This window comes from Oncorhynchus keta, chromosome 11 (assembly GCF_023373465.1).
Source record: "Oncorhynchus keta strain PuntledgeMale-10-30-2019 chromosome 11, Oket_V2, whole genome shotgun sequence".
NCBI lineage: Eukaryota > Metazoa > Chordata > Actinopteri > Salmoniformes > Salmonidae > Oncorhynchus > Oncorhynchus keta.
The window spans coordinates 6,809,924-6,835,155 of NC_068431.1; the positions used below are offsets into that span (position 1 = coordinate 6,809,924).

The 25,232-nt window shown below is 46.7% G+C and overlaps 1 protein-coding gene and 1 long non-coding RNA gene across 51 annotated transcripts in view; both read left to right on the forward strand.

Annotated features, from left to right (window-relative positions):
- The first annotated feature begins 785 nt into the window (after nt 1-785).
- Nucleotides 786-25,232, forward strand: part of hpda (4-hydroxyphenylpyruvate dioxygenase a) — a 28,096-nt gene continuing 3,649 nt past the window's right edge. Inside the window, exons 1-13 of the mRNA XM_052529324.1 lie at nt 786-923; nt 1,335-1,361; nt 1,752-1,814; nt 5,250-5,354; nt 5,558-5,600; nt 5,707-5,789; nt 9,066-9,155; nt 9,800-9,906; nt 10,101-10,178; nt 11,976-12,138; nt 13,650-13,721; nt 16,159-16,281; nt 16,565-16,681. Of these exons, the coding sequence (XP_052385284.1) occupies nt 921-923; nt 1,335-1,361; nt 1,752-1,814; nt 5,250-5,354; nt 5,558-5,600; nt 5,707-5,789; nt 9,066-9,155; nt 9,800-9,906; nt 10,101-10,178; nt 11,976-12,138; nt 13,650-13,721; nt 16,159-16,281; nt 16,565-16,681 (1,074 nt within the window). The 5' untranslated portion in view covers nt 786-920. The remainder of the gene's footprint in view (nt 924-1,334; nt 1,362-1,751; nt 1,815-5,249; nt 5,355-5,557; nt 5,601-5,706; nt 5,790-9,065; nt 9,156-9,799; nt 9,907-10,100; nt 10,179-11,975; nt 12,139-13,649; nt 13,722-16,158; nt 16,282-16,564; nt 16,682-25,232) is intronic.
- On the forward strand, nt 18,166-24,689 carry LOC127933045 (uncharacterized). Of its 50 annotated transcripts, none has more exons than XR_008147003.1 (10): nt 18,166-18,510; nt 19,166-19,261; nt 19,423-19,518; nt 20,624-20,815; nt 20,910-20,973; nt 21,100-21,355; nt 21,514-21,608; nt 21,702-21,765; nt 21,829-21,988; nt 24,635-24,689. It is a non-coding gene; the product is annotated as an uncharacterized LOC127933045 (long non-coding RNA). The 50 variants fall into 50 exon arrangements; XR_008146970.1 differs by lacking the exon at nt 24,635-24,689 and adding an exon at nt 21,005-21,068 and having other exon boundaries at nt 21,163-21,355; nt 21,829-22,015; XR_008146980.1 differs by lacking the exon at nt 24,635-24,689 and adding an exon at nt 19,802-19,865 and having other exon boundaries at nt 19,423-19,486; nt 20,688-20,815; nt 21,829-22,015.

Below are 25,232 nucleotides of genomic sequence, written 5' to 3' on the forward strand. Positions count from 1 at the left end.
GGTCAGGAAGATCTGATCACAATGTGTCTTTTTAATCGTCTACACCTGTCTTTAGAATGTGGGCACAATAAGGATGTGGATCAGGACAAAGGACACATGTTAGCACCAGGTATAAACGGGGCTATAGAGTGTCTCAGTCAGAGTAATTGCTAAACTGAGATCATAATGAACATGTGGGGGGATTTGAATCTAGATCAGATTTCCTACTGAGACACGTTGTGAATATGGATCCTGGACATGCCCAATCATGTCCCTTTTTTTATTTTTTATTTTTACACTATTCACCAGCTAAGAGAGTGTGTTTAAAGGGCATTAAATGGAGGTTGGTGAAAGAAGCTAAGACTGGAATATTGAGTGGAGTTGTCAGTAAATCTACTGTAAATCATTTCCCTTCTTCTTATGTGTCACAAAGGGTTAATACCTAACAACTATGTCCATTGTGGCTAACCTGTCAACTGTCTACCATAGATGAAAAACAGGCTACTGTTACAGCGTGATGACAGCCTGCGTGACCTCGTCCCTGGGCTACTACACACAGCTTCCAATCTTAGAGAAGTAGTCTGGTTCATGGTGCTTGAGGATGCAGCCGACAAGGACTGAACACTGTCCTCCGTGTTAAGGCAGAGGAGGCTTGTCAAAGGAGCTCGATATTGTACTGGAGACATGATGACAACACCTGGCAAACACTGGACGATTGGGACAGCCAGCGCCAGGGGCCTCTGGATCCTTGTGCTTGTCAGGTGAGGGAGGCAAAGCGGGTTGGAGGCGGACCCCAGGGTGGTGTTGACCCCAAAAAGACCAATCACCACGGGTCCTCTGGCCACTACTTAAGGCCTGTGGGGGCAGCCAGCCCCTCTAGCCCGTAAACTTCTCTCTTCTCTCCTCTTGATCAGTCATCTCTGTCCGGACAGAACCATAGCATGGTGAGTAAATCTGCTGCCTCCCTTGATGGTTGTTCATGGGGGGGTTTTTTTTTCAGAGAGGAATGGGGGTCATTTTACAACTGTTAAACCGTGTAATAATTGACAGAATTGTTCAGGTAGTAAATTACCCAGCAGCAGTCGGTAGTATCATTTGGTTCCAGACGTGTTGTGTCATAAATGTACATTTATTTATTATTCATATGTGTATTGTATTGTATTGTATTGTGTGAACTCTGATATGGAATGATATCCTTTAACTGTCACAGCAGTTGGGGATACTGTTGTACACCTCACATGTAACATGCCCACAAATGTAAGGAATAACACAATCGAAGGTTTCTGATATTAGGGGGGGGTGGGGACATGTTTTACACGCATCGAAGATGATTAGATTTTCATGTTTCTCTGCAGACTACCTACACAGATAAAGGGGAGAAGGTAAGTCCCCATCGTCATTATTTCCACGTAACACTTCAGTGGTGGATCTTTGAGTTGATGATGATGATGATGATGATGATGATGATAAGGAGAAATGTTCACGTGCTCTGGTTCCTTGGGTTACGACTTTAGTCTTAATGACAAATGACAAACAAGTGGACTAACCATCCATATGGAGAGGGGAGTTTGTGAACATACCATTTTTTTTTATACAGTATTATTATTATTTTGATATAGTATTATTATTTATTTTGATATAGTATTATTATTTATTTTGATATAGTATTATTATTTATTTTGATAAAGTATTATAATTATTTTGATATAGTATTATTATTTATTTTGATATAGGATTATTATTAATTTTTCATTCCCCTTTTCCCCATTTAGCCCGAGAAGGGAAAATTTGTAAAGTTCCACCACGTGACCTTTTGGGTGGGCAATGCCAAACAGGTGAGTCTTTAAAGTCCTCCCCCTAAAAAAAGAATAGACTGAATATAAATGGAGACAAGTTATCCATCATATCCGATCACATCCACAATATGCCGTATGAATTTCTTTGACAACTTATTATTGGTTCACATCACATTCTCAGCCTCGTAAATGAGTGATTACGGTAGCACTCGATGAGAGCTGGACAACATGCACAGCAGGATAACGTAATTGTCCCGAATGGACTTTGCTTTCTAAAGGGAGGCTATAGCTCAGGTCATTGCTCTTCTGCGAGTTGACTCTGAACTTCCTCTCTGTGGAACAAACGGAGGTAACAGTCCAGAACGGGAGACATGTTTATCTATCTTTCTGAAACGGCACAAAAAATGTTCCTGAACTTACAAGCCTTTTACAGCCATATATCGAACTGACAATTGGACTAATGTAGTAAAAACCAGGGTTAGGTTATTTATAGTTGAATCAGTCAATGCAGGGTCTGGATTAATACATTTAAAAACACAGCTTCTCCTTTTCAGTTTTTGAGAAGATATTTAAAATATATGGCCTTTTCTTCCAATTATTGAATTGGAATTTCAGTTTTTTTCCCCTAAATTGACTGACTTCAATTAGAATTGTCCCCAGCCCTGTTGAAAACTATGACACAGTTATAGGTATATCATTTCTATAATAGCTGACTTAATCTTTGCGGAACCAGAGGCAACAGGTGGGTGTTTACTGGGTAAACAAAAAGTTAGCAACTTCAAAAGGCCTAAAAGTTCAACTTCAAAAGGCCTAAAAGTTTACATAAAAGTTCATTCAACCGCACTATGAAAGCATATGAGTCACATGCTACGTACAGGGTTGAGCAATCGCACACGCACACACGCACACGCACACGCACACACACACACACATGAATGGATTATGTATGGGTTATGTATGGGTTATGTTTGGGATATTAATATGTTATGCATGGGATATTAATATGTTATATATGGGATATTAATATGTTATGTATGGGATATTAATATGTTATGTATGGGTTATTAATATGTTATATATGGGATATTAATATGTTATGTATGGGTTATTAATATGTTATGTATGGGTTATTCATATGTTATATATGGGTTATTAATATGTTATATATGGGATATTAATATGTTATATATGGGTTATTAATATGTTATATATGGGTTATTAATATGTTATGTATGGGATATTAATATGTTATGTATGGGTTATTAATATGTTATATATGGGATATTAATATGTTATGTATGGGTTATTAATATGTTATATATGGGTTATTAATATGTTATGTATGGGTTATTAATATGTTATGTATGGGATATTAATATGTTATGTATGGGTTATTAATATGTTATATATGGGATATTAATATGTTATATATGGGATATTAATATGTTATATATGGGTTATTAATATGTTATATATGGGATATTAATATGTTATATATGGGATATTAATATGTTATATATGGGATATTAATATGTTAAGTATGGGTTATTAATGTGTTATATATGGGTTATTAATATGTTATGTATGGGATATTAATATGTTATGTATGGGTTATTCATATGTTATGTATGGGTTATTCATATGTTATGTATGGGTTATTCATATGTTCAGTATGGGTTATTAATGTGTTATATATGGGTTATGTATGGGTTATTAATGTTATGTATGGGTTATTCATATGTTATGTATATGTTATGTATGGGTTATTAATATGTTATGTATGGGTTATTAATATGTTATATATGGGTTATTAATATGTTATGTATGGTATATTCATATGTTCAATATGGGTTATTAATGTGTTATGTATGGGATATTAATGTTATGTATGGGATATTAATGTTATGTATGGGTTATTCATATGTTATGTATGGGTTATTAATATGTTCAGTATGGGTTATTCATGTGTTATATATGGGTTATTAATATGTTATGTACGGGTTATTAATATGTTATGTATGGGTTATTAATATGTTATGTATGGGTTATTAATATGTTATGTATGGGTTATTAATATGTTATGTATGGGTTATTAATATGTTATATATGGGTTATTAATATGTTATGTATGGGTTATTAATATGTTATGTATGGGTTATTAATATGTTATGTATGGGATATTAATATGTTATATATGGGATATTAATATGTTATGTATGGGTTATTAATATGTTATGTATGGGATATTAATGTTATGTATGGGATATTAATATGTTATGTATGGGATATTAATATGTTATGTATGGGTTATTAATATGTTATGTATGGGTTATTAATATGTTATGTATGGGATATTAATGTTATGTATGGGATATTAATGTTATGTATGGGATATTAATGTTATGTATGGGTTATTCATATGTTATGTATGGGTTATTAATATGTTCAGTATGGGTTATTCATGTGTTATATATGGGTTATTAATATGTTATGTACGGGTTATTAATATGTTATGTATGGGTTATTAATATGTTCAGTATGGGTTATTAATATGTTATATATGGGTTATTAATATGTTACATATGGGTTATTAATGTGTTATATATTAATATGTTATATATGGGATATTAATGTGTTATATATGGGTTATTAATATGTTACATATGGGATATTAATGTGTTATATATGGGTTATTAATATGTTATATATGGATATTAATATGTTATATATGGGTTATTAATATGTTATGTATGGGATATTAATATGTTATATATGGGTTATTAATATGTTATATATGGGATATTAATATGTTATGTATGGGTTATTAATATGTTATATATGGGTTATTAATATGTTATATATGGGATATTAATATGTTATGTATGGGTTATTAATATGTTATATATGGGATATTAATATGTTATGTATGGGTTATTAATATGTTACATATGGGATATTAATATGTTATGTATGGGTTATTAATATGTTATATATGGGTTATTAATATGTTATATATGGGATATTAATATGTTATGTATGGGTTATTAATGTTATGTATGGGTTATTAATGTGTTATATATGGGTTATTAATATGTTACATATGGGATATTAATATGTTATGTATGGGTTATTAATATGTTATATATGGGTTATTAATATGTTGTATATGGGTTATTAATATGTTATGTATGGGTTATTAATATGTTATGTATGGGTTATTAATATGTTATGTATGGGTTATTAATATGTTATATATGGGATATTAATATGTTATGTATGGGATATTAATATGTTATGTATGGGTTATTCATATGTTATGTATGGGTTATTAATGTTATGTATGGGTTATTAATATGTTATGTATGGGTTATTCATATGTTATGTATGGGTTATTAATATGTTCAGTTTGGGATATTCATATGTTATATATGGGATATTAATGTTTTATGAAATCCTTGTGAATTCTCTATGCAGGCGGCTGTGTTCTACTGTGACAAGATGGGCTTTGAGCCAGTGGCCTACAAGGGTCTGGAGACCGGCAGCCGAGAGGTGGTGTCCCATGTCATTAAACAGGATAAGGTAGTGTACCCACTTCTGCAAACGTAGAACCGCTTTCTCTGACCCACATTAAAGTCTTCTTAGTCCCAAGACTAGACAAGGCTGTGTCTGGGGAAACTGGCCCGTGATTGGTCTAGAGCTTTTAAAACTCCAACGTTGACTGACTTTAATACCTTCATCAGATGAAGTATCGACCTCGTTGTTCTTTATTCCTCCCCCCCCAGATATTATTTGTCTTCGAATCTGCTCTGAATCCAGGAAATGAAGGCAGGTTTCTTCTTCTCCTAGTCAACATCTTTAAATGGCTACATTTCTGATATAGACCTGGTATGAAAGATCAACCGTCAGTCATATAAGTTTTATTTTCTCTCAGAAATGGGGGAACACTTGATGAAGCACGGGGATGGGGTCAAAGACATTGCTTTCCAAGTGGAGGACCTCGAATTCTTAATCAATGTGAGTAAAAAATACTAAAGTAATCTTGTTCAACCTTTTTTCTGTTAGTTTCAAGGGTGGAGGGTAGAGGGTAGACTAGAGGGTGGAGGGTATAGAGTGTAGACTAGAGGGTGGAGGGTATAGAGGGTAGACTAGAGGGTGGAGGGTAGAGGGTAGACTAGAGGGTGGAGGGTAGAGGGTAGACTAGAGGGTAGAGTGTGGTGGGCAGAGGGTGTTGGGTGGTGGGTAGAGGGTGGTGGGTGGTGGGTAGAGGGTGGTGGGCAGAGGGTGGTGGGCAGAGGGTGTTGGGTGGTGGGTAGAGGGTGGTGGGTGGTGGGTAGAGGGTGGTGGGTAGAGGGTAGAGGGTGGTGGGTGGTGGGTAGAGGGTAGAGGGTGGTGGGTGGTGGGTAGAGGGTGGTGGGTGGTGGGTGGTGGGTAGAGGGTAGAGGGTGGTGGGTGGGGGGTAGAGGGTGGTGGGTGGTGGGTGGTGGGTAGAGGGTAGAGGGTGGTGGGTGGTGGGTAGAGGGTGGGGTGGTGGGTGGTGGGTGGTGGGTAGAGGGTGGTGGGTGGTGGGTAGAGGGTAGAGGGTGGTGGGTGGTGGGTAGAGGGTAGAGGGTGGTGGGTAGAGGGTAGAGGGTGGTGGTAGAGAGTTGAATAGATTCAACTGAAATGCGTCTTCCACGTTTAACCCAACCCCTCTGAACCAAAGAGCATTCGTAACAGGTTAACTGCCTTGTTACTGGCCCAACTCTCCTAACCGTTAGGCAGGACTGAATGAACCTGGTTCCCTCTCTGTCCCTTTTCAAGGTTAAACAGAGGATAAACTCTGTTCTCGGTCCAATGCCGCAAGAAGAAATCTGCTGTCATTGAATGTGCAGAGGGACAGCAACCTTTCCCTTACTTTCTCTCCCATCATTTCTCTCAAATAAAACAAATGTAGTCAAAGCAACATAGAGGATCATTCACAATTTAACAAAGAGATATTTCTACTTTTAACCAAACTGGGAAAGCAGCTGCAGTGTGTCTGGAGCTGTGTGGTTAGGTGGAGTGATAACCGGGTAGGTGGAGTGATAACCGGTTAGGTGGAGTGATAACCGGTTAGATGGAGCGATAACCGGGTCGGTGGAGTGATAACCGGGTCGGTGGAGTGATAACCGGGTAGGTGGAGTGATAACCGGGTAGGTGGAGTGATAACCGGGTAGGTGGAGTGATAACCGGGTAGGTGGAGTGATAACCGGGTAGGTGGAGTGATAACCGGTTAGGTGGAGTGATAACCAGGTCGGTGGAGTGATAACCGGTTAGGTGGAGTGATAACCGGTTAGGTGGAGTGATAACCGGGTCGGTGGAGTGATAACCGGGTCGGTGGAGTGATAACCGGGTCGGTGGAGTGATAACCGGGTCGGTGGAGCGATAACCGGGTCGGTGGAGCGATAACCGGTTAGGTCGGAGTGATAACCGGGTCGGTGGAGCGATAACCGGTTAGGTAAAGTGATAACCGGGTCGGTGGAGCGATAACCAGGTCGGTGGAGCGATAACCGGGTCGGTGGAGCGATAACCGGTTAGGCGGAGTGATAACCAGGTCGGTGGAGCGATAACCGGTTAGGCGGAGTGATAACCGGGTCGGTGGAGTGATAACCGGTTAGGTAAAGTGATAACCAGGTCGGTGGGAGTGATAACCGGGTCGGTGGAGCGATAACCGGGTCGGTGGAGCGATAACCGGGTCGGTGGAGCGATAACCGGTTAGGCGGAGTGATAACCGGGTCGGTGGAGCGATAACCGGTTAGGTAAAGTGATAACCGGGTCGGTGGAGCGATAACCGGGTCGGTGGAGCGATAACCGGGTCGGTGGAGCGATAACCGGTTAGGCGGAGTGATAACCAGGTCGGTGGAGCGATAACCGGTTAGGCAGAGTGATAACCGGGTCGGTGGAGCGATAACCGATTAGATGGAGTGATAACCGGTTAGATGGAGTGATAACCGGTTAGGTGGAGCGATAACCGGTTAGGTGGAGCGATAACCGGTTAGATGGAGCGATAACCGGTTAGGTGGAGTGATAACCGGTCGGCGGAGTGATAACCGGGTAGGCGGAGCGATAACCGGTTAGATGGAGCGATAACCGGTTAGGTGGAGTGATAACCGGTCGGCGGAGTGATAACCGGGTAGGCGGAGTGATAACCGGTTAGGTGGAGTGATAACCGGTTAGGTAAAGTGATAACCGGGTCGGTGGAGCGATAACCAGGTCGGTGGAGTGATAACCAGGTCGGTGGAGTTATAACCGGTTAGGTGGAGTGATAACTGGGTAGGCGGAGTGATAACCGGGTAGGTGGAGCGATAACCGGGTAGGTGGAGCGATAACCGGTTAGGTGGAGTGATAACCGGGTAGGCGGAGCGATAACCGGTTAGATGGAGCGATAACCGGTTAGGTGGAGTGATAACCGGTCGGCGGAGTGATAACCTGGTAGGCGGAGCGATAACCGGGTAGGTGGAGCGATAACCGGTTAGGTGGAGTGATAACCGGGTAGGCGGAGCGATAACCGGTTAGATGGAGCGATAACCGGTTAGGTGGAGTGATAACCGGTCGGTGGAGTGATAACCGGTTAGGTGGAGTGATAACCGGGTCGGTGGAGCGATAACCAGGTCGGTGGAGTGATAACCAGGTCGGTGGAGTTATAACCGGTTAGGTGGAGTGATAACTGGGTAGGTGGAGCGATAACCGGGTAGGTGGAGCGATAACCGGGTAGGTGGAGCGATAACCGGTTAGATGGAGCGATAACCGGTTAGGCGGAGCGATAACCGGGTAGGTGGAGCGATAACCGGGTAGGTGGAGCGATAACCGGTTAGATGGAGCGATAACTGGGTAGGTGGAGTGATAACCGGTTAGATGGAGCGATAACCGGTTAGATGGAGCGATAACCGGTTAGGCGGAGCGATAACCGGGTAGGTGGAGCGATAACCGGGTCGGTGGAGCGATAACCAGGTCGGTGGAGTGATAACCGGGTCGGTGGAGTGATAACCGGGTAGGTGGAGTGATAACCGGGTAGGTGGAGCGATAACCGGGTAGGTGGAGCGATAACCGGGTAGGTGGAGCGATAACCGGGTAGGTGGAGTGATAACCGGGTAGGTGGAGCGATAACCGGGCAGGTGGAGCGATAACTGGGTAGGTGGAGTGATAACCGGTTAGATGGAGCGATAACCGGTTAGATGGAGCGATAACCGGTTAGGCGGAGCGATAACCGGGTAGGTGGAGCGATAACCGGTTAGGTGCTTTCTCGGTAATGTGTACTGTGACTGTTTGCAGAAAGCTAAAGAACGAGGAGCGGTGGTGGTTAAGGAGCCTTGGATTGAACAAGATAGCTACGGCAAAGTCAAGTGTGCTGTCGTTCAGACGGTGAGTCGTCTCTCTCTCTGTCTCTCTCTGTCTCTCTCTGTCTCTCTCTCTCTCTCTGTCTCTCTCTGTCTCTCTGTCTCTCTGTCTCTGTCTCTCTGTCTCTCTCTCTGTCTCTCTGTCTCTCTCTCTCTCTCTCTGTCTCTCTGTCTCTCTGTCTCTCTCTCTCTCTGTCTCTCTGTGTCTCTCTGTCTCTCTGTCTCTCTATCTCTGTCTCTCTCTCTCTCTGTCTCTCTGTCTCTCTCTCTCTCTCTCTCTCTCTCTGTCTCTCTCTCTCTCTGTCTCTCTGTCTCTCTCTCTCTCTCTGTCTCTCTGTCTCTCTCTCTCTCTCTGTCTCTCTCTCTGTCTCTCTCTCTCTCTGTCTCTCTGTCTCTCTCTCTCTGTCTCTCTCTCTGTCTCTCTCTCCCCCTCTCTCCCACTCTCTCTCCTTCTCTCTCTCTCTCTCTCTCTCTCTGTGTCTCTCTCTCTCCCTCTGTCTCTCTCTGTCTCTCTCTCTGTCTCTCTCTCCCCCTCTCTCTCCCACTCTCTCTCCTTCTCTCTCTCTCTCTCTCTCTCTCTCTCTCTCTCTCTCTCTCATTGTAAATACATTTGACCTGATGCAGTTGAGGTACTGTAATTCTTAATGAACCTTACCCATCTTCCTCTAGTATGGTGATACAACACACACTCTCATTGAGTACCTGGGTCCCTACAAAGGCCTGTTTCTGCCCGGATACAACGCATCTGTGGTAAAGGACTGCCTGCTACCCAAACTGTGAGTTTCACTCACACACAATGATTTCTAAAAAGCATAGTTTACATTTTCTCTCATTTGAATTCAACACAAAAGGTATCAGTTTTTATAGCCTCAAGTCACTATTGTTTTGTATGCATTGACAGCTCCGTCAGGTCTCGTATGCAACAGACACAGTCAGATATACTCACCCCCCCCCAACTATCTCTCTCCAGGCCGCCAGGACTCCTGAACTTCATCGATCACATTGTGGGAAACCAACCAGACGATGCAATGGTGCCCGTGTCAGACTGGTGAGTGTCCCTGTAGGTCTCACAGCTGGCAGAGCATAGAGACGAGGGGACCAAGGGGAAGAATAACATTAGTTAGAGTGTAGGGGCGGCAGGGTAGTCTAGTGGTTAGAGTGTAGGGGCGGCAGGGTAGTCTAGTGGTTAGAGTGTAGAGGAGGCAGGGTAGTCTAGTGGTTAGAGTGTAGAGGAGGCAGGGTAGTCTAGTGGTTAGAGTGTAGTGGGGGCAGGGTAGCCTAGTGGTTAGAGTGTAGAGGAGGCAGGGTAGTCTAGTGGTTAGAGTGTAGTGGCGGCAGGGTAGTCTAGTGGTTAGAGTGTAGGGGCGGCAGGGTAGTCTAGTGGTTAGAGTGTAGGGGGCAGGTAGTCTAGTGGTTAGAGTGTAGGGGCGGCAGGGTAGTCTAGTGGTTAGAGTGTAGGGGGCAGGTAGTCTAGTGGTTAGAGTGTAGGGGCGGCAGGGTAGCCTAGTGGTTAGAGTGTAGGGGGCAGGTAGCCTAGTGGTTAGAGTGTAGAGGAGGCAGGGTAGTCTAGTGGTTAGAGTGTAGGGGCGGCAGGGTAGTCTAGTGGTTAGAGTGTAGGGGCGGCAGGGTAGTCTAGTGGTTAGAGTGTAGGGGGCAGGTAGTCTAGTGGTTAGAGTGTAGGGGCGGCAGGGTAGCCTAGTGGTTAGAGTGTAGGGGGGCAGGTAGCCTAGTGGTTAGAGTGTAGAGGAGGCAGGGTAGTCTAGTGGTTAGAGTGTAGGGGCGGCAGGGTAGTCTAGTGGTTAGAGTGTAGGGGCGGCAGGGTAGTCTAGTGGTTAGAGTGTAGGGGGCAGGTAGTCTAGTGGTTAGAGTGTAGGGGCGGCAGGGTAGCCTAGTGGTTAGAGTGTAGGGGGCAGGTAGCCTAGTGGTTAGAGTGTAGGGGCGGCAGGGTAGCCTAGTGGTTAGAGTGTAGGGGCGGCAGGGTAGCCTAGTGGTTAGAGTGTAGGGGCGGCAGGGTAGTCTAGTGGTTAGAGTGTAGGGGGCAGGTAGCCTAGTGGTTAGAGTGTAGGGGCGGCAGGGTAGCCTAGTGGTTAGAGTGTAGGGGCGGCAGGGTAGTCTAGTGGTTAGAGTGTAGGGGCGGCAGGGTAGCCTAGTGGTTAGAGTGTAGGGGCGGCAGGGTAGTCTAGTGGTTAGAGTGTAGAGGAGGCAGGGTAGCCTAGTGGTTAGAGTGTAGGGGCGGCAGGGTAGTCTAGTGGTTAGAGTGTAGGGGGGCAGGTAGTCTAGTGGTTAGAGTGTAGGGGTGGCAGGGTAGCCTAGTGGTTAGAGTGTAGGGGCGGCAGGGTAGCCTAGTGGTTAGAGCGTTGGACTTGTAACCGAAAGGTTGCTAGATTGAATCCCCTAGTTGACAAGGTAAAAATCGTTCTGCCCCTGAACAAGGCAGTCGACCCACTGTTCTTAGGCCGTCATTATATAAGTAAGAATTTGTTCTTAACTTGTTCTTAACTGACTTGCCAAGTTAAATACAGTTAAAATAACATAAAAACACTGCAGGTTCACAGAAATCCACAACACTGTTGTTTTCAGAGGGTTAGAGTTACTCTTATATGAGAAAAAAGCAGTCAAGATATGGAAGAGGAAATGTAATCCTTTAGAGTCTATTGATGCGTCAATCTAAGTAACACATATATTTTTAAATCACCATCAAAATACGTCAGTTGAAGCTAGAGAACTTTAAAAAATATATTTTTTAGATAAAACTTTACTAAATATATTTACGTCATCAAATAATTGATTCACCTTAAGAGTAATATATTTGTAACCAATGTGTTAATGGAACCACTGTCTCCAGGTATCAGAACTGCTTGCAGTTCCACCGGTTCTGGTCGATAGACGACAAACAGATTCACACACAATACAGCGCCCTGAGGTCCATCGTAGTGACCAACTATGAGGAGACCATCAAGATGCCAATCAACGAACCTGCTCCTGGCGTGAAGAAGTCGCAAATCCAGGTCTGTCCCCTGACCTTTAACCTCTTTGTGTGTGTACTTGTGCGTGTCAGGGGGCACAAAACAAAGGAAATAAAGGTCAGAACGTGACCAACGAGAGGTTGAAAATGTCAGTGAAGACACTTGCCATCTGGTCAGCGCATGCTGTGAGTACGGTTCCTGGTATTCCGTCTGGGCATTGTGAATGTTAACCTGCTTAAACATCTTACTGACATTGGCTACGGAGAGCATGATCACACAGTCATCTGGAACAGCTGATGCTCTCCTGCATGGTTCAGTGTTGCTAGTATCGAAGCGAGCATAGAAGAGCATTTTGCTCATCTGGTAGGCTCGTGTCACTGGACAGTTTGCGACTGGGTTTCCCTTTGTAATCCGTGAGTGTTTTCAAGCCCTGCCACATCCGATGAGTGTCAGAGTCGGTGTAGTAGGATTTGATCATGGTCCTGTATTGCCGGTTCGTCGGAGTGTTTTGCAGGATTTCTTCTAAAATACCGGATTAATGTTCCACTCCTTCAAAGCAGCAGCTCTAGCCTTTAGCTCAGTGCGGATGTTGCCTGTAATCCATTGTCACTGTGGCGACGACGTCGTCGATGCACTTATTGACAAAGCCGGTGACTGAGGTGGTAAACTCCTCAATGCCATCGGACGAATCCCGGAACATATTCCAGTCTGTGCTAGCGAAACAGTCCTGTAGCATGTTCCAGTCTGTGCTAGCGAAACAGTCCTGTAGTAGCATGTTCCAGTCTGTGCTAGCGAAACAGTCCTGTAGTAGCATGTTCCAGTCTGTGCTAGCGAAACAGTCCTGTAGTAGCATGTTCCAGTCTGTGCTAGTGAAACAGTCCTGTAGCATTTCCGTATTGAGCGTGTGACTGGTACTTCTTAATTCAGTTTTTACTTGTAAGCAGGAATCAGGAGGATAGAGTTATGGTCGGATTTTCCAAATGGAGGGCAGGGGAGAGCTTTGTACGTGTCTCTGTGTGTGGAGTAAAGGTGGTCTAAAGTTTTTTCACCTCTAATTGCACAGATGACATGCTGCTAGAAATAAGGTCAAACGGATTTCAGTTTTCCGGCATTCAAGTTACCGGCCACTAGGAGCGCCGCCTCTAGATGAGCATTTTCCTGTTTACTTGTTTTCTTGTTTACTTATGGCCCAATACAGCTCTTTGATTGAGGTCTTAATGCCATCATCGGTTTGTGATGGTAAATAGACCGCTACGAAAAATATAGATGAAAACTCTCTTGGTAAATAGTGTGGTCTTACCTAGGATAGGGTAAGTAAGGGTAAGTAATCCTTCTCACTCCCCCCAACAAGAGTTAGATGCAAGTGGCTGTTCCACTGGTTGTCATAGGTGTTTGCATCAATTTGTAAGTCGCTCTGGATAAGAGCGTCTGCTAAATGACTTAAATGTAAATGTAATGTAATGTCTTACAGCTTATCATGAGGTATTTTATCTAGCCGCCTGTGTTTATGCGTGTGTCAGTATTTTAACTTGACTGTGGTCTTATTTCAACAGGAGTATTGTGACTACAATGGAGGGCCTGGTGTCCAGCACATCGCCCTGAACACATCCGACATCATTCAAGCTGTAAGTCAATATTTTCTGACAAAGAAATAAATACAACATTACAGTGTCTTCAGAAAGTATTCATACCCCTTGACTTATTCCACATTTTGTTGTTACAGCCTGAATTCAAAATGGATTAAATCGATTTTTCACCTCACCCATCTTCACACAATATATCATAATGACAAAGTGAAAACATTGTTTTAGAAATTTTTGCAAATTTATTGTAAATTAAATACAGATACAGAAATATTTAATTGACATAAGTATTCACACCACTGTGTCAATACTTTGTAGAAGCACCTTTGGCAATGATTAAAGCTGCAAGTCTTTCTGGGTAAGTCTCTAAGAGCTTGTCCACACCTGGATTGTGCAACATTTGCCCATTATTGTCTAAATTCTTCAAGCTCTGTCAAATTGATTGTTGATCATTGCTAGATAACCATTTTTACATTTTCAAGTAGATTTAAGTCAAAACTCGGGAACATTGACTGTCTTCTTGGTAAGTAACTCCAGTGTAGACTTGTGTTTTAGGTTATTGTCCTGCTGAATGGTGAAATAATCTCCCAGAGTCTGGTGGAAAGCAGACTGAACCAGGTTTTCCTCTAGAATTTTGCCTCTGCTTAGCTCCATTCTGTTTCTTTTTTATCCTGGAAAACTCCCCAGTCCTTAAAGATTACAATAATACTCATAACATGATGCAGCCACCACTTATAATTGAAAATATGGAGAATTGGATTTGCCCCAAACATAACACTTTGTATTCAGGAAGAAAAAGGTTAATTGCTTTGCACACATTTTTTTGCAGTATTATTTTAGTGCCTTGTTGCAAAGGCACTAAAGTAAAGGCACTATATTTTTTATTCTGTATAGGTTTCCTTCTTTTCACTCTGTCATTTATGTTAGTATTGTGGAGTAACTACAATGTTGTTGATCCATCCTCAGTTTTCTCCTATCACAGCCATTAAACTCTGTAACTGTTTTAAAGTCACCATTGGCCTCATGGTGAAATCCCGGAGCGGTTTCCTTCCTCTCCGGCAACTGAGTTAGGAAGGAAGTTAGGAAGGACACCTGTATCTTCTCGTTACTGGGTGTATTGATACACCATCCTAAATGTAATTAATAGCTTCACCATGCTCAAAGGGATATTCAATTCTTATTTGTTTATTTACCGATTAGGTACCCTTCTTTGTGAGGCATTAGAAATCCTCCCTGTGGTTGAATCTGTGCTCGAAATGCATATATTGTATGTGTGGTGTACAGAGATAGTCATTCAAAAAATCATGTCAAACACTATTGTTGCACACAGAGTGAGTCCATGGAATTTATTATGTGATTTTGTAAAAGCACATTTTTACTCCTGAACTTCTTTAAGTTTACCTTAAAGGGTTTGAATACTTATTGACTCAAGACTTTTCAACTTCACACGTTTTCTTAATTTGTAAACATTTTGGAAAAACATAATTCCACTACGACATTATGGATTATTAGGTACCCAACACTCTCAATGTAATCCATTTTAAATTCAGGCTGTAACACGATACTGAAAAAAGTCAAGGGGTGTGAATACTTTCTGAAAGGTACTGTATATCAGTAGAATATTTACAATCCATGCAGATTCATAGCTTTAAAACTTCTTCAGGATTGGTAGGTCCCCTGCGGGACGGTTGAGCTAACGTAGGCTAATGCGATTAGCATGAGGTTGTAAGTAACAAGAACATTTCCCAGGACATAGACATATCTTATATGGGCAGAAAGCTTACATTCTTGTTAGCTACTGTAAATTGGACAGTGCAGTTAGACTATTACAGTGAAAGAATACCATGCTATTGTTTGAGGAGAGTGCACAGTTTTGAACATGAAAAGTTATTAATAAACAAATTAGGCACATTTGGGCAGTCTTGATACAACATGTTGAACAGAAATGCAATGGTTCATTGGATAAGTCTGAAACTATGCATGTACACTTCTAGTGGCCAAAATGTAAATTGCACCTGGGCTGGAATAATACATTTCAAAGATGATGGTGCAAAATTCCCAAAAAACGATCGTTTTTTTCTTTGCATTATCTTTTACCAGATCTAATGTGTCATATTCTCCTACATTCCTTTCACATTTCCACAAACTTCAAAGTGTTTCCTTTCAAATGGTATCAAGAATATGCATATCCTTGCTTCAGGGCCTGAGTTAGGGCAGTCATTTTAGGCGAAAATTTTAAAAAAGGGCCCGATTCTTAAGAGGTTTTAACGGAGACATTCTAAGTAAGCAAGCACAGGCAAGACTTGCCCTGAGACATAGCTGTATACTCCTCCTACTCCATGGCATACAGCTATGTCTCAGGGCAAAATGCAAGCCATTGGAAATACTGTATAACCATCAGCTTCATTCACCCCGTCTTCTTCTCTTGAGTTAAGCAAGTAGTGACAGGCTAAAGATCATCTACCCTGTCTTAAAACAGATCGTGAACCTCCGAGCCCGGGGAATGGACTTCCTGGCAGCCCCTGATGCTTACTATGAGAGCCTGAGGGAGAACCTCAAGACATCCAAGATCAAGGTGAAGGAGGACCTCAAGAGGCTACAGGTATATAGAGCGTCATGTCTTTAATCACATACTGGGGGCTCTTTCTCAAGTCAACTTTCTTCGATTCCTCACATCCTCTCCTCTCGATCCGTTCTCAAAACGTATTGAAGGAAAAAGTCCTAGGTTCCTCCCCTCTGACCGCTTTAAGAAGCAAGGCACAAGGAATCGAGGACAGACAACTTGAGAGAGAGCCTGAGTGTAATTTAAATCAGAGCAGATACTTTAAGCTCAGTGTCCAAATGTCCTTATTCATTCTCTCTCTGTCTGTCTTGGCTGAGTCAAGGAACTGAAAATCTTAGTTGACTTCGATGACAAGGGCTACCTGCTCCAAATCTTCACCAAACCCGTGCAGGACCGACCAACCCTTTTTTTGGAAGTCATTCAGCGTCACAACCACTTTGTAAGTGATACTAGGATACCAGAAGTCAATTAGCTTTCCCTTTGATTATGAGGGATTCTCAAAAACATTTAAAAACCACAAATGCCAGATTCTCAGTCATTCAGCGTCACAACCACTTTGTAAGTGATACTAGGATACCAGAAGTCAATTAGCTTTCCCTTTGATTATGAGGGATTCTCAAAAACATTTAAAAACCACAAATGCCAGATTCTCAGTCATTCAGCGTCACAACCACTTTGTAAGTGATACTAGGATACCAGAAGTCAATTAGCTTTCCCTTTGATTATGAGGGATTCTCAAAAACATTTAAAAACCACAAATGCCAGATTCTCAGTCATTCAGCATCACAACCACTTTGTAAGTAAAACCAGATACTAGGAGACCAGAAGTCAATTAGCTTTCCCTCTGATTACGAGGGATTCTCAAATACCTTTCATTTAAAAACCACAAATGCCAGATTCTCATAGTCAAAATATTATTTTTTGGTGAAATTAAAACTACCTATAAAAGTGGCCCGGTTTCACTTGTATACGTATCTATTGCTATCTCTTTATAGGGGGAGTGTAGTCCAATAGCCCCCATTTCTCACTCCCTCTCCCAGCCCTTTATAGGGGGAGTGTAGTCCAATAGCCCCCATTTCTCTCTCTCCCACACACAGCCCTTTATAGGGGGAGTGTAGTCCAATAGCCCCCATTTCTCTCTCTCCCACACAGCCCTTTATAGGGGGAGTGTAGTCCAATAGCCCCCATTTCTCACTCCCTCTCCCAGCCCTTTATAGGGGGAGTGTTGCCCAATAGCCCCCTTTTCTCACTCCCTCTCCCAGCCCTTTATAGGGGGAGTGTTGCCCAATAGCCCCCATTTCTTTCTCTCTCTCTCTCTCTCTCTCTCTGTCTCTCTCTCCCCCTCCCTCCCTCCCTCTCTCTTTCTCCATCTCTCTCTCTCTCTCTCTCTCTCTCTCCCCTCTCTCTCTCTCTCTCTCTCTCTCTCTCTCTCTCTCTCTCTCTCTCTCTCTCTCTCTCTCTCTTTCTCTCTCACACATACACAAAGTCCCCACATACCCTTGTAAGTTCATAAAACCGGTGTGTTCGCTCGCGCGTGTTAACACCTGTTTACCGGCTGCCACCCAGGGCAAACACGAGACAGAGTCATAAACGATAAGAAAATCTATCACAGGTGCAGATTAAAGACCGACTGTAGCAGAGAGACCTGGAACTGAGGTAGAGTTGTGGATTGGGTTTCACCCTGTTCGTTTGGGTTTCTAACCAAGTGGGGCGGCCCCTGAACAGGCCAGTTATCCCACTAGGCCGTCATTGAAAATAAGAATTGGTTCTTAACTGACTCGCCTTCTTAAATAAAGGTTAAAAAAAATATATATATTTTATAAAGTCTCTGCTCAATACCTGTTAGAACAGGCTCCATCAGTCACACGTTTCACAGTCTAGTGATGTGCAGAGGTTATGCCTGTTCTGGGGCCGTGGGAGCTGGCGTTTGAACACACAACTCTGGGGCAGTGTTTAAGTCTTTAGCCACGGTCTCAGGAAGTCAACACCAAAGACGCCATAGACCTTCTCCTTGACGATAACCAAAAAGCTGTCAGTGGTTTCATACTTTCAGCCGTTGCAAATGACACGGAACTCTTGATTGAGGGTGGCCTAGTGGTTAGAGTGTAGGGGCCTAGTGGTTAGAGTGTAGGGGCGGTAGGAAGCCTAGTGGTTAGAGTGTAGGGGTGGTAGGAAGCCTAGTGGTTAGAGTGTAGGGGTGGTAGGAAGCCTAGTGGTTAGAGTGTAGGGGCGGTAGGTAGCCTAGTGGTTAGAGTGTAGGGGCGGTAGGTGGCCTAGTGGTTAGAGTGTAGGGGGTAGGAAGCCTAGTGGTTAGAGTGTAGGGGGGGTAGGTGGCCTAGTGGTTAGAGTGTAGGGGCGGTAGGTGGCCTAGTGGTTAGAGTGTAGGGGCGGTAGGTGGCCTAGTGGTTAGAGTGTAGGGCGGTAGGTAGCCTAGTGGTTAGAGTGTAGGGGGTAGGTGGCCTAGTGGTTAGAGTGTAGGGGGGTAGGTGGCCTAGTGGTTAGAGTGTAGGGCGGTAGGTGGCCTAGTGGTTAGAGTGTAGGGCGGTAGGTAGCCTAGTGGTTAGAGTGTAGGGGGCAGGTAGCCTAGTGGTTAGAGTGTAGGGCGGTAGGTGGCCTAGTGGTTAGAGTGTAGGGGGGTAGGTGGCCTAGTGGTTAGAGTGTAGGGCGGTAGGTGGCCTAGTGGTTAGAGTGTAGGGGCGGTAGGTGGCCTAGTGGTTAGAGTGTAGGGCGGTAGGTGGCCTAGTGGTTAGAGTGTGGGCGGTAGGTGGCCTAGTGGTTAGAGTGTAGGGGCGGTAGGTGGCCTAGTGGTTAGAGTGTAGGGGCGGTAGGTGGCCTAGTGGTTAGAGTGTAGGGGGCGGTAGGTAGCCTAGTGGTTAGAGTGTAGGGCGGTAGGTAGCCTAGTGGTTAGAGTGTAGGGCGGTAGGTGGCCTAGTGGTTAGAGTGTAGGGGCGGTAGGTAGCCTAGTGGTTAGAGTGTAGGGGCGGTAGGTGGCCTAGTGGTTAGAGTGTAGGGGCGGTAGGTGGCCTAGGGTTAGTGGTTAGGTGTAGGGGTAGGTGGCCTAGTGGTTAGAGTGTAGGGGGCGGTAGGTAGCCTAGTGGTTAGAGTGTAGGGCGGTAGGTGGCCTAGTGGTTAGAGTGTAGGGCGGTAGGTAGCCTAGTGGTTAGAGTGTAGGGGCGGTAGGTGGCCTAGTGGTTAGAGTGTAGGGGCGGTAGGTGGCCTAGTGGTTAGAGTGTAGGGGCGGTAGGTGGCCTAGTGGTTAGAGTGTAGGGGCGGTAGGTGGCCTAGTGGTTAGAGTGTAGGGCGGTAGGTGGCCTAGTGGTTAGAGTGTAGGGGGGGTAGGTGGCCTAGTGGTTAGAGTGTAGGGGGGTAGGTGGCCTAGTGGTTAGAGTGTAGGGGGTAGGTAGCCTAGTGGTTAGAGTGTAGGGGCGGTAGGTGGCCTAGTGGTTAGAGTGTAGGGGCGGCAGGTAGCCTAGTGGTTAGAGTGTAGGGGGCGGTAGGTGGCCTAGTGGTTAGAGTGTAGGGCGGTAGGTGGCCTAGTGGTTAGAGTGTAGGGGGGTAGGTGGCCTAGTGGTTAGAGTGTAGGGGCGGTAGGTAGCCTAGTGGTTAGAGTGTAGGGGCGGTAGGTAGCCTAGTGGTTAGAGTGTAGGGGGCGGTAGGTGGCCTAGTGGTTAGAGTGTAGGGGGCGGTAGGTGGCCTAGTGGTTAGAGTGTAGGGCGGTAGGTAGCCTAGTGGTTAGAGTGTAGGGCGGTAGGTGGCCTAGTGGTTAGAGTGTAGGGCGGTAGGTGGCCTAGTGGTTAGAGTGTAGGGCGGTAGGTGGCCTAGTGGTTAGAGTGTAGGGGCGGTAGGTGGCCTAGTGGTTAGAGTGTAGGGGGCGGTAGGTGGCCTAGTGGTTAGAGTGTAGGGGGGGCAGGTAGCCTAGTGGTTAGAGTGTAGGGCGGTAGGTGGCCTAGTGGTTAGAGTGTAGGGGCGGTAGGTGGCCTAGTGGTTAGAGTGTAGGGCGGTAGGTAGCCTAGTGGTTAGAGTGTAGGGGCGGTAGGTGGCCTAGTGGTTAGAGTGTAGGGGCGGTAGGTGGCCTAGTGGTTAGAGTGTAGGGCGGTAGGTGGCCTAGTGGTTAGAGTGTAGGGGCGGTAGGTAGCCTAGTGGTTAGAGTGTAGGGCGGTAGGTGGCCTAGTGGTTAGAGTGTAGGGGCGGTAGGTGGCCTAGTGGTTAGAGTGTAGGGCGGTAGGTGGCCTAGTGGTTAGAGTGTAGGGTGGTAGGTGGCCTAGTGGTTAGAGTGTAGGGGCGGTAGGTAGCCTAGTGGTTAGAGTGTAGGGGGTAGGTGGCCTAGTGGTTAGAGTGTAGGGGCGGTAGGTGGCCTAGTGGTTAGAGTGTAGGGGGGTAGGTGGCCTAGTGGTTAGAGTGTAGGGGCGGTAGGTAGCCTAGTGGTTAGAGTGTAGGGGCGGCAGGTAGCCTAGTGGTTAGAGTGTAGGGGCGGTAGGTGGCCTAGTGGTTAGAGTGTAGGGGCGGTAGGTGGCCTAGTGGTTAGAGTGTAGGGGCGGTAGGTGGCCTAGTGGTTAGAGTGTAGGGGCGGTAGGTGGCCTAGTGGTTAGAGTGTAGGGCGGTAGGTGGCCTAGTGGTTAGAGTGTAGGGGCGGTAGGTGCCTAGTGGTTAGAGTGTAGGGGCGGTAGGTGGCCTAGTGGTTAGAGTGTAGGGGCGGTAGGTGGCCTAGTGGTTAGAGTGTAGGGGCGGTAGGTAGCCTAGTGGTTAGAGTGTAGGGCGGTAGGTGGCCTAGTGGTTAGAGTGTAGGGGCGGTAGGTGGCCTAGTGGTTAGAGTGTAGGGGCGGTAGGTGGCCTAGTGGTTAGAGTGTAGGGCGGTAGGTGGCCTAGTGGTTAGAGTGTAGGGGCGGTAGGTGGCCTAGTGGTTAGAGTGTAGGGGGGTAGGTGGCCTAGTGGTTAGAGTGTAGGGGCGGTAGGTGGCCTAGTGGTTAGAGTGTAGGGGCGGTAGGTGGCCTAGTGGTTAGAGTGTAGGGGCGGTAGGTGGCCTAGTGGTTAGAGTGTAGGGACGGCAGGGTAGCCTAGTGGTTAGAGTGTAGGGGCGGTAGGTAGCCTAGTGGTTAGAGTGTAGGGGCGGTAGGTAGCCTAGTGGTTAGAGTGTAGGGCGGTAGGTGGCCTAGTGGTTAGAGTGTAGGGGCGGTAGGTGGCCTAGTGGTTAGAGTGTAGGGGCGGTAGGTGGCCTAGTGGTTAGAGTGTAGGGCGGTAGGTGGCCTAGTGGTTAGAGTGTAGGGGCGGTAGGTAGCCTAGTGGTTAGAGTGTAGGGGCGGTAGGTGGCCTAGTGGTTAGAGTGTAGGGGCGGTAGGTAGCCTAGTGGTTAGAGTGTAGGGGGGCAGGTGGCCTAGTGGTTAGAGTGTAGGGGCGGTAGGTAGCCTAGTGGTTAGAGTGTAGGGGCGGTAGGTAGCCTAGTGGTTAGAGTGTGGGGGCAGGTAGCCTAGTGGTTAGAGTGTAGGGGCGGTAGGTGGCCTAGTGGTTAGAGTGTAGGGGCGGTAGGTGGCCTAGTGGTTAGAGTGTAGGGGCGGTAGGTGGCCTAGTGGTTAGAGTGTAGGGCGGTAGGTGGCCTAGTGGTTAGAGTGTAGGGGCGGTAGGTGGCCTAGTGGTTAGAGTGTAGGGGCGGTAGGTAGCCTAGTGGTTAGAGTGTAGGGGCGGTAGGTGGCCTAGTGGTTAGAGTGTAGGGGCGGTAGGTAGCCTAGTGGTTAGAGTGTAGGGGCGGTAGGTGGCCTAGTGGTTAGAGTGTAGGGGGCGGTAGGTAGCCTAGTGGTTAGAGTGTAGGGGCGGTAGGTAGCCTAGTGGTTAGAGTGTAGGGGCGGTAGGTAGCCTAGTGGTTAGAGTGTAGGGGGGTAGGTAGCCTAGTGGTTAGAGTGTAGGGGCGGTAGGTGGCCTAGTGGTTAGAGTGGGCGGAAGGGGCCTAGTGGTTAGAGTGTAGGGGCGGTAGGTAGCCTAGTGGTTAGAGTGTAGGGCGGTAGGTGGCCTAGTGGTTAGAGTGTAGGGGCGGTAGGTGGCCTAGTGGTTAGAGTGTAGGGGGTAGGTAGCCTAGTGGTTAGAGTGTAGGGGCGGTAGGTAGCCTAGTGGTTAGAGTGTAGGGGGTAGGTAGCCTAGTGGTTAGAGTGTAGGGGGGTAGGTAGCCTAGTGGTTAGAGTGTAGGGGCGGTAGGTAGCCTAGTGGTTAGAGTGTAGGGGCGGTAGGTAGCCTAGTGGTTAGAGTGTAGGGGGTAGGTAGCCTAGTGGTTAGAGTGTAGGGGGGGTAGGTAGCCTAGTGGTTAGAGTGTAGGGGCGGTAGGTAGCCTAGTGGTTAGAGTGTAGGGGCGGTAGGTAGCCTAGTGGTTAGAGTGTAGGGGGTAGGTAGCCTAGTGGTTAGAGTGTAGGGGCGGTAGGTAGCCTAGTGGTTAGAGTGTAGGGGGCGGTAGGTAGCCTAGTGGTTAGAGTGTAGGGGGCAGGTAGCCTAGTGGTTAGAGTGTAGGGGGGCAGGTAGCCTAGTGGTTAGAGTGTAGGGCGGCAGGTAGCCTAGTGGTTAGAGTGTAGGGGGCGGTAGGTAGCCTAGTGGTTAGAGTGTAGGGGGGTAGGTAGCCTAGTGGTTAGAGTGTAGGGGGGTAGGTAGCCTAGTGGTTAGAGTGTAGGGGGGCAGGTAGCCTAGTGGTTAGAGTGTAGGGGCGGTAGGTAGCCTAGTGGTTAGAGTGTAGGGGGGTAGGTAGCCTAGTGGTTAGAGTGTAGGGGGCAGGTAGCCTAGTGGTTAGAGTGTAGGGGGTAGGTAGCCTAGTGGTTAGAGTGTAGGGGGCGGTAGGTAGCCTAGTGGTTAGAGTGTAGAGGGCAGGGGGTAGCCTAGTGGTTAGAGTGTAGGGGCGGCAGGTAGCCTAGTGGTTAGAGTGTAGGGCGGCAGGTGGCCTAGTGGTTAGAGTGTAGGGGGCAGGTAGCCTAGTGGTTAGAGTGTAGGGGCGGTAGGTGGCCTAGTGGTTAGAGTGTAGGGGGGCAGGTAGCCTAGTGGTTAGAGTGTAGGGGGCAGGTGGCCTAGTGGTTAGAGTGTAGGGGGGTAGGTAGCCTAGTGGTTAGAGTGTAGGGGGCAGGTAGCCTAGTGGTTAGAGTGTAGGGCGGTAGGTAGCCTAGTGGTTAGAGTGTAGGGGGCAGGTAGCCTAGTGGTTAGAGTGTAGGGGGCATAGGTAGCCTAGTGGTTAGAGTGTAGGGGGCAGGTAGCCTAGTGGTTAGAGTGTAGGGGCGGCAGGTAGCCTAGTGGTTAGAGTGTAGGGCGGCAGGTAGCCTAGTGGTTAGAGTGTAGGGGGCATGTAGGTAGCCTAGTGGTTAGAGTGTAGGGGGCATGGTAGCCTAGTGGTTAGAGTGTAGGGGGTAGGTAGCCTAGTGGTTAGAGTGTAGGGGGCAGGTAGCCTAGTGGTTAGAGTGTAGGGGGGTAGGTAGCCTAGTGGTTAGAGTGTAGGGGGGTAGGTAGCCTAGTGGTTAGAGTGTAGAGGGGCAGGTAGCCTAGTGGTTAGAGTGTAGGGGGTAGGTAGCCTAGTGGTTAGAGTGTAGGGGGCAGGTAGCCTAGTGGTTAGAGTGTAGGGGGGCAGGTAGCCTAGTGGTTAGAGTGTAGGGGGCATGTAGCCTAGTGGTTAGAGTGTAGGGGGGGTGGTAGCCTAGTGGTTAGAGTGTAGGGGCGGCAGGTGGCCTAGTGGTTAGAGTGTAGGGGGTAGGTAGCCTAGTGGTTAGAGTGTAGAGGGGTAGGTAGCCTAGTGGTTAGAGTGTAGGGGGGCAGGTAGCCTAGTGGTTAGAGTGTAGGGGGCGGGGCAGGTAGCCTAGTGGTTAGAGTGTAGGGGGCAGGTAGCCTAGTGGTTAGAGTGTAGGGGGGCAGGTAGCCTAGTGGTTAGAGTGTAGGGGGGCATGTAGCCTAGTGGTTAGAGTGTAGGGGGCAGGTAGCCTAGTGGTTAGAGTGTAGGGGGCAGGTAGCCTAGTGGTTAGAGTGTAGGGGGGCAGGTAGCCTAGTGGTTAGAGTGTAGGGGGCGGTGCCTAGTGGCCTAGGGGCGGGTTAGTGGTAGAGTGTAGGGGCGGTAGGTAGCCTAGTGGTTAGAGTGTAGGGGGGCAGGTAGCCTAGTGGTTAGAGTGTAGGGGGGTAGGTAGCCTAGTGGTTAGAGTGTAGGGGCGGTAGGTAGCCTAGTGGTTAGAGTGTAGGGCGGTAGGTAGCCTAGTGGTTAGAGTGTAGGGGGTAGGTAGCCTAGTGGTTAGAGTGTAGGGGCGGCAGGTAGCCTAGTGGTTAGAGTGTAGGGGGCAGGTAGCCTAGTGGTTAGAGTGTAGGGGTAGGTAGCCTAGTGGTTAGGTAGCCTAGGTGGTTTAGAGTGTAGGGCGGTAGGTGGCCTAGTGGTTAGAGTGTAGGGCGGCAGGTAGCCTAGTGGTTAGAGTGTAGGGGCGGTAGGTGGCCTAGTGGTTAGAGTGTAGGGCGGTAGGTAGCCTAGTGGTTAGAGTGTAGGGGGGCAGGTAGCCTAGTGGTTAGAGTGTAGGGCGGTAGGTAGCCTAGTGGTTAGAGTGTAGGGGGCAGGTAGCCTAGTGGTTAGAGTGTAGGGGGCAGTAGGTAGCCTAGTGGTTAGAGTGTAGGGGGGGTGTAGCCTAGTGGTTAGAGTGTAGGGGCGGCAGGTAGCCTAGTGGTTAGAGTGTAGGGCGGTAGGTAGCCTAGTGGTTAGAGTGTAGGGGCGGTAGGGTGGCCTAGTGGTTAGAGTGTAGCCTAGTGGTTAGAGTGTAGGGGCGGTAGGTAGCCTAGTGGTTAGAGTGTAGGGGCGGCAGGTGGCCTAGTGGTTAGAGTGTAGGGGGGTAGGTAGCCTAGTGGTTAGAGTGTAGGGCGGTAGGTGGCCTAGTGGTTAGAGTGTAGGGGCGGTAGGTAGCCTAGTGGTTAGAGTGTAGGGGGGTAGGTAGCCTAGTGGTTAGAGTGTAGGGACGGCAGGTAGCCTAGTGGTTAGAGTGTAGGGGCGGTAGGTAGCCTAGTGG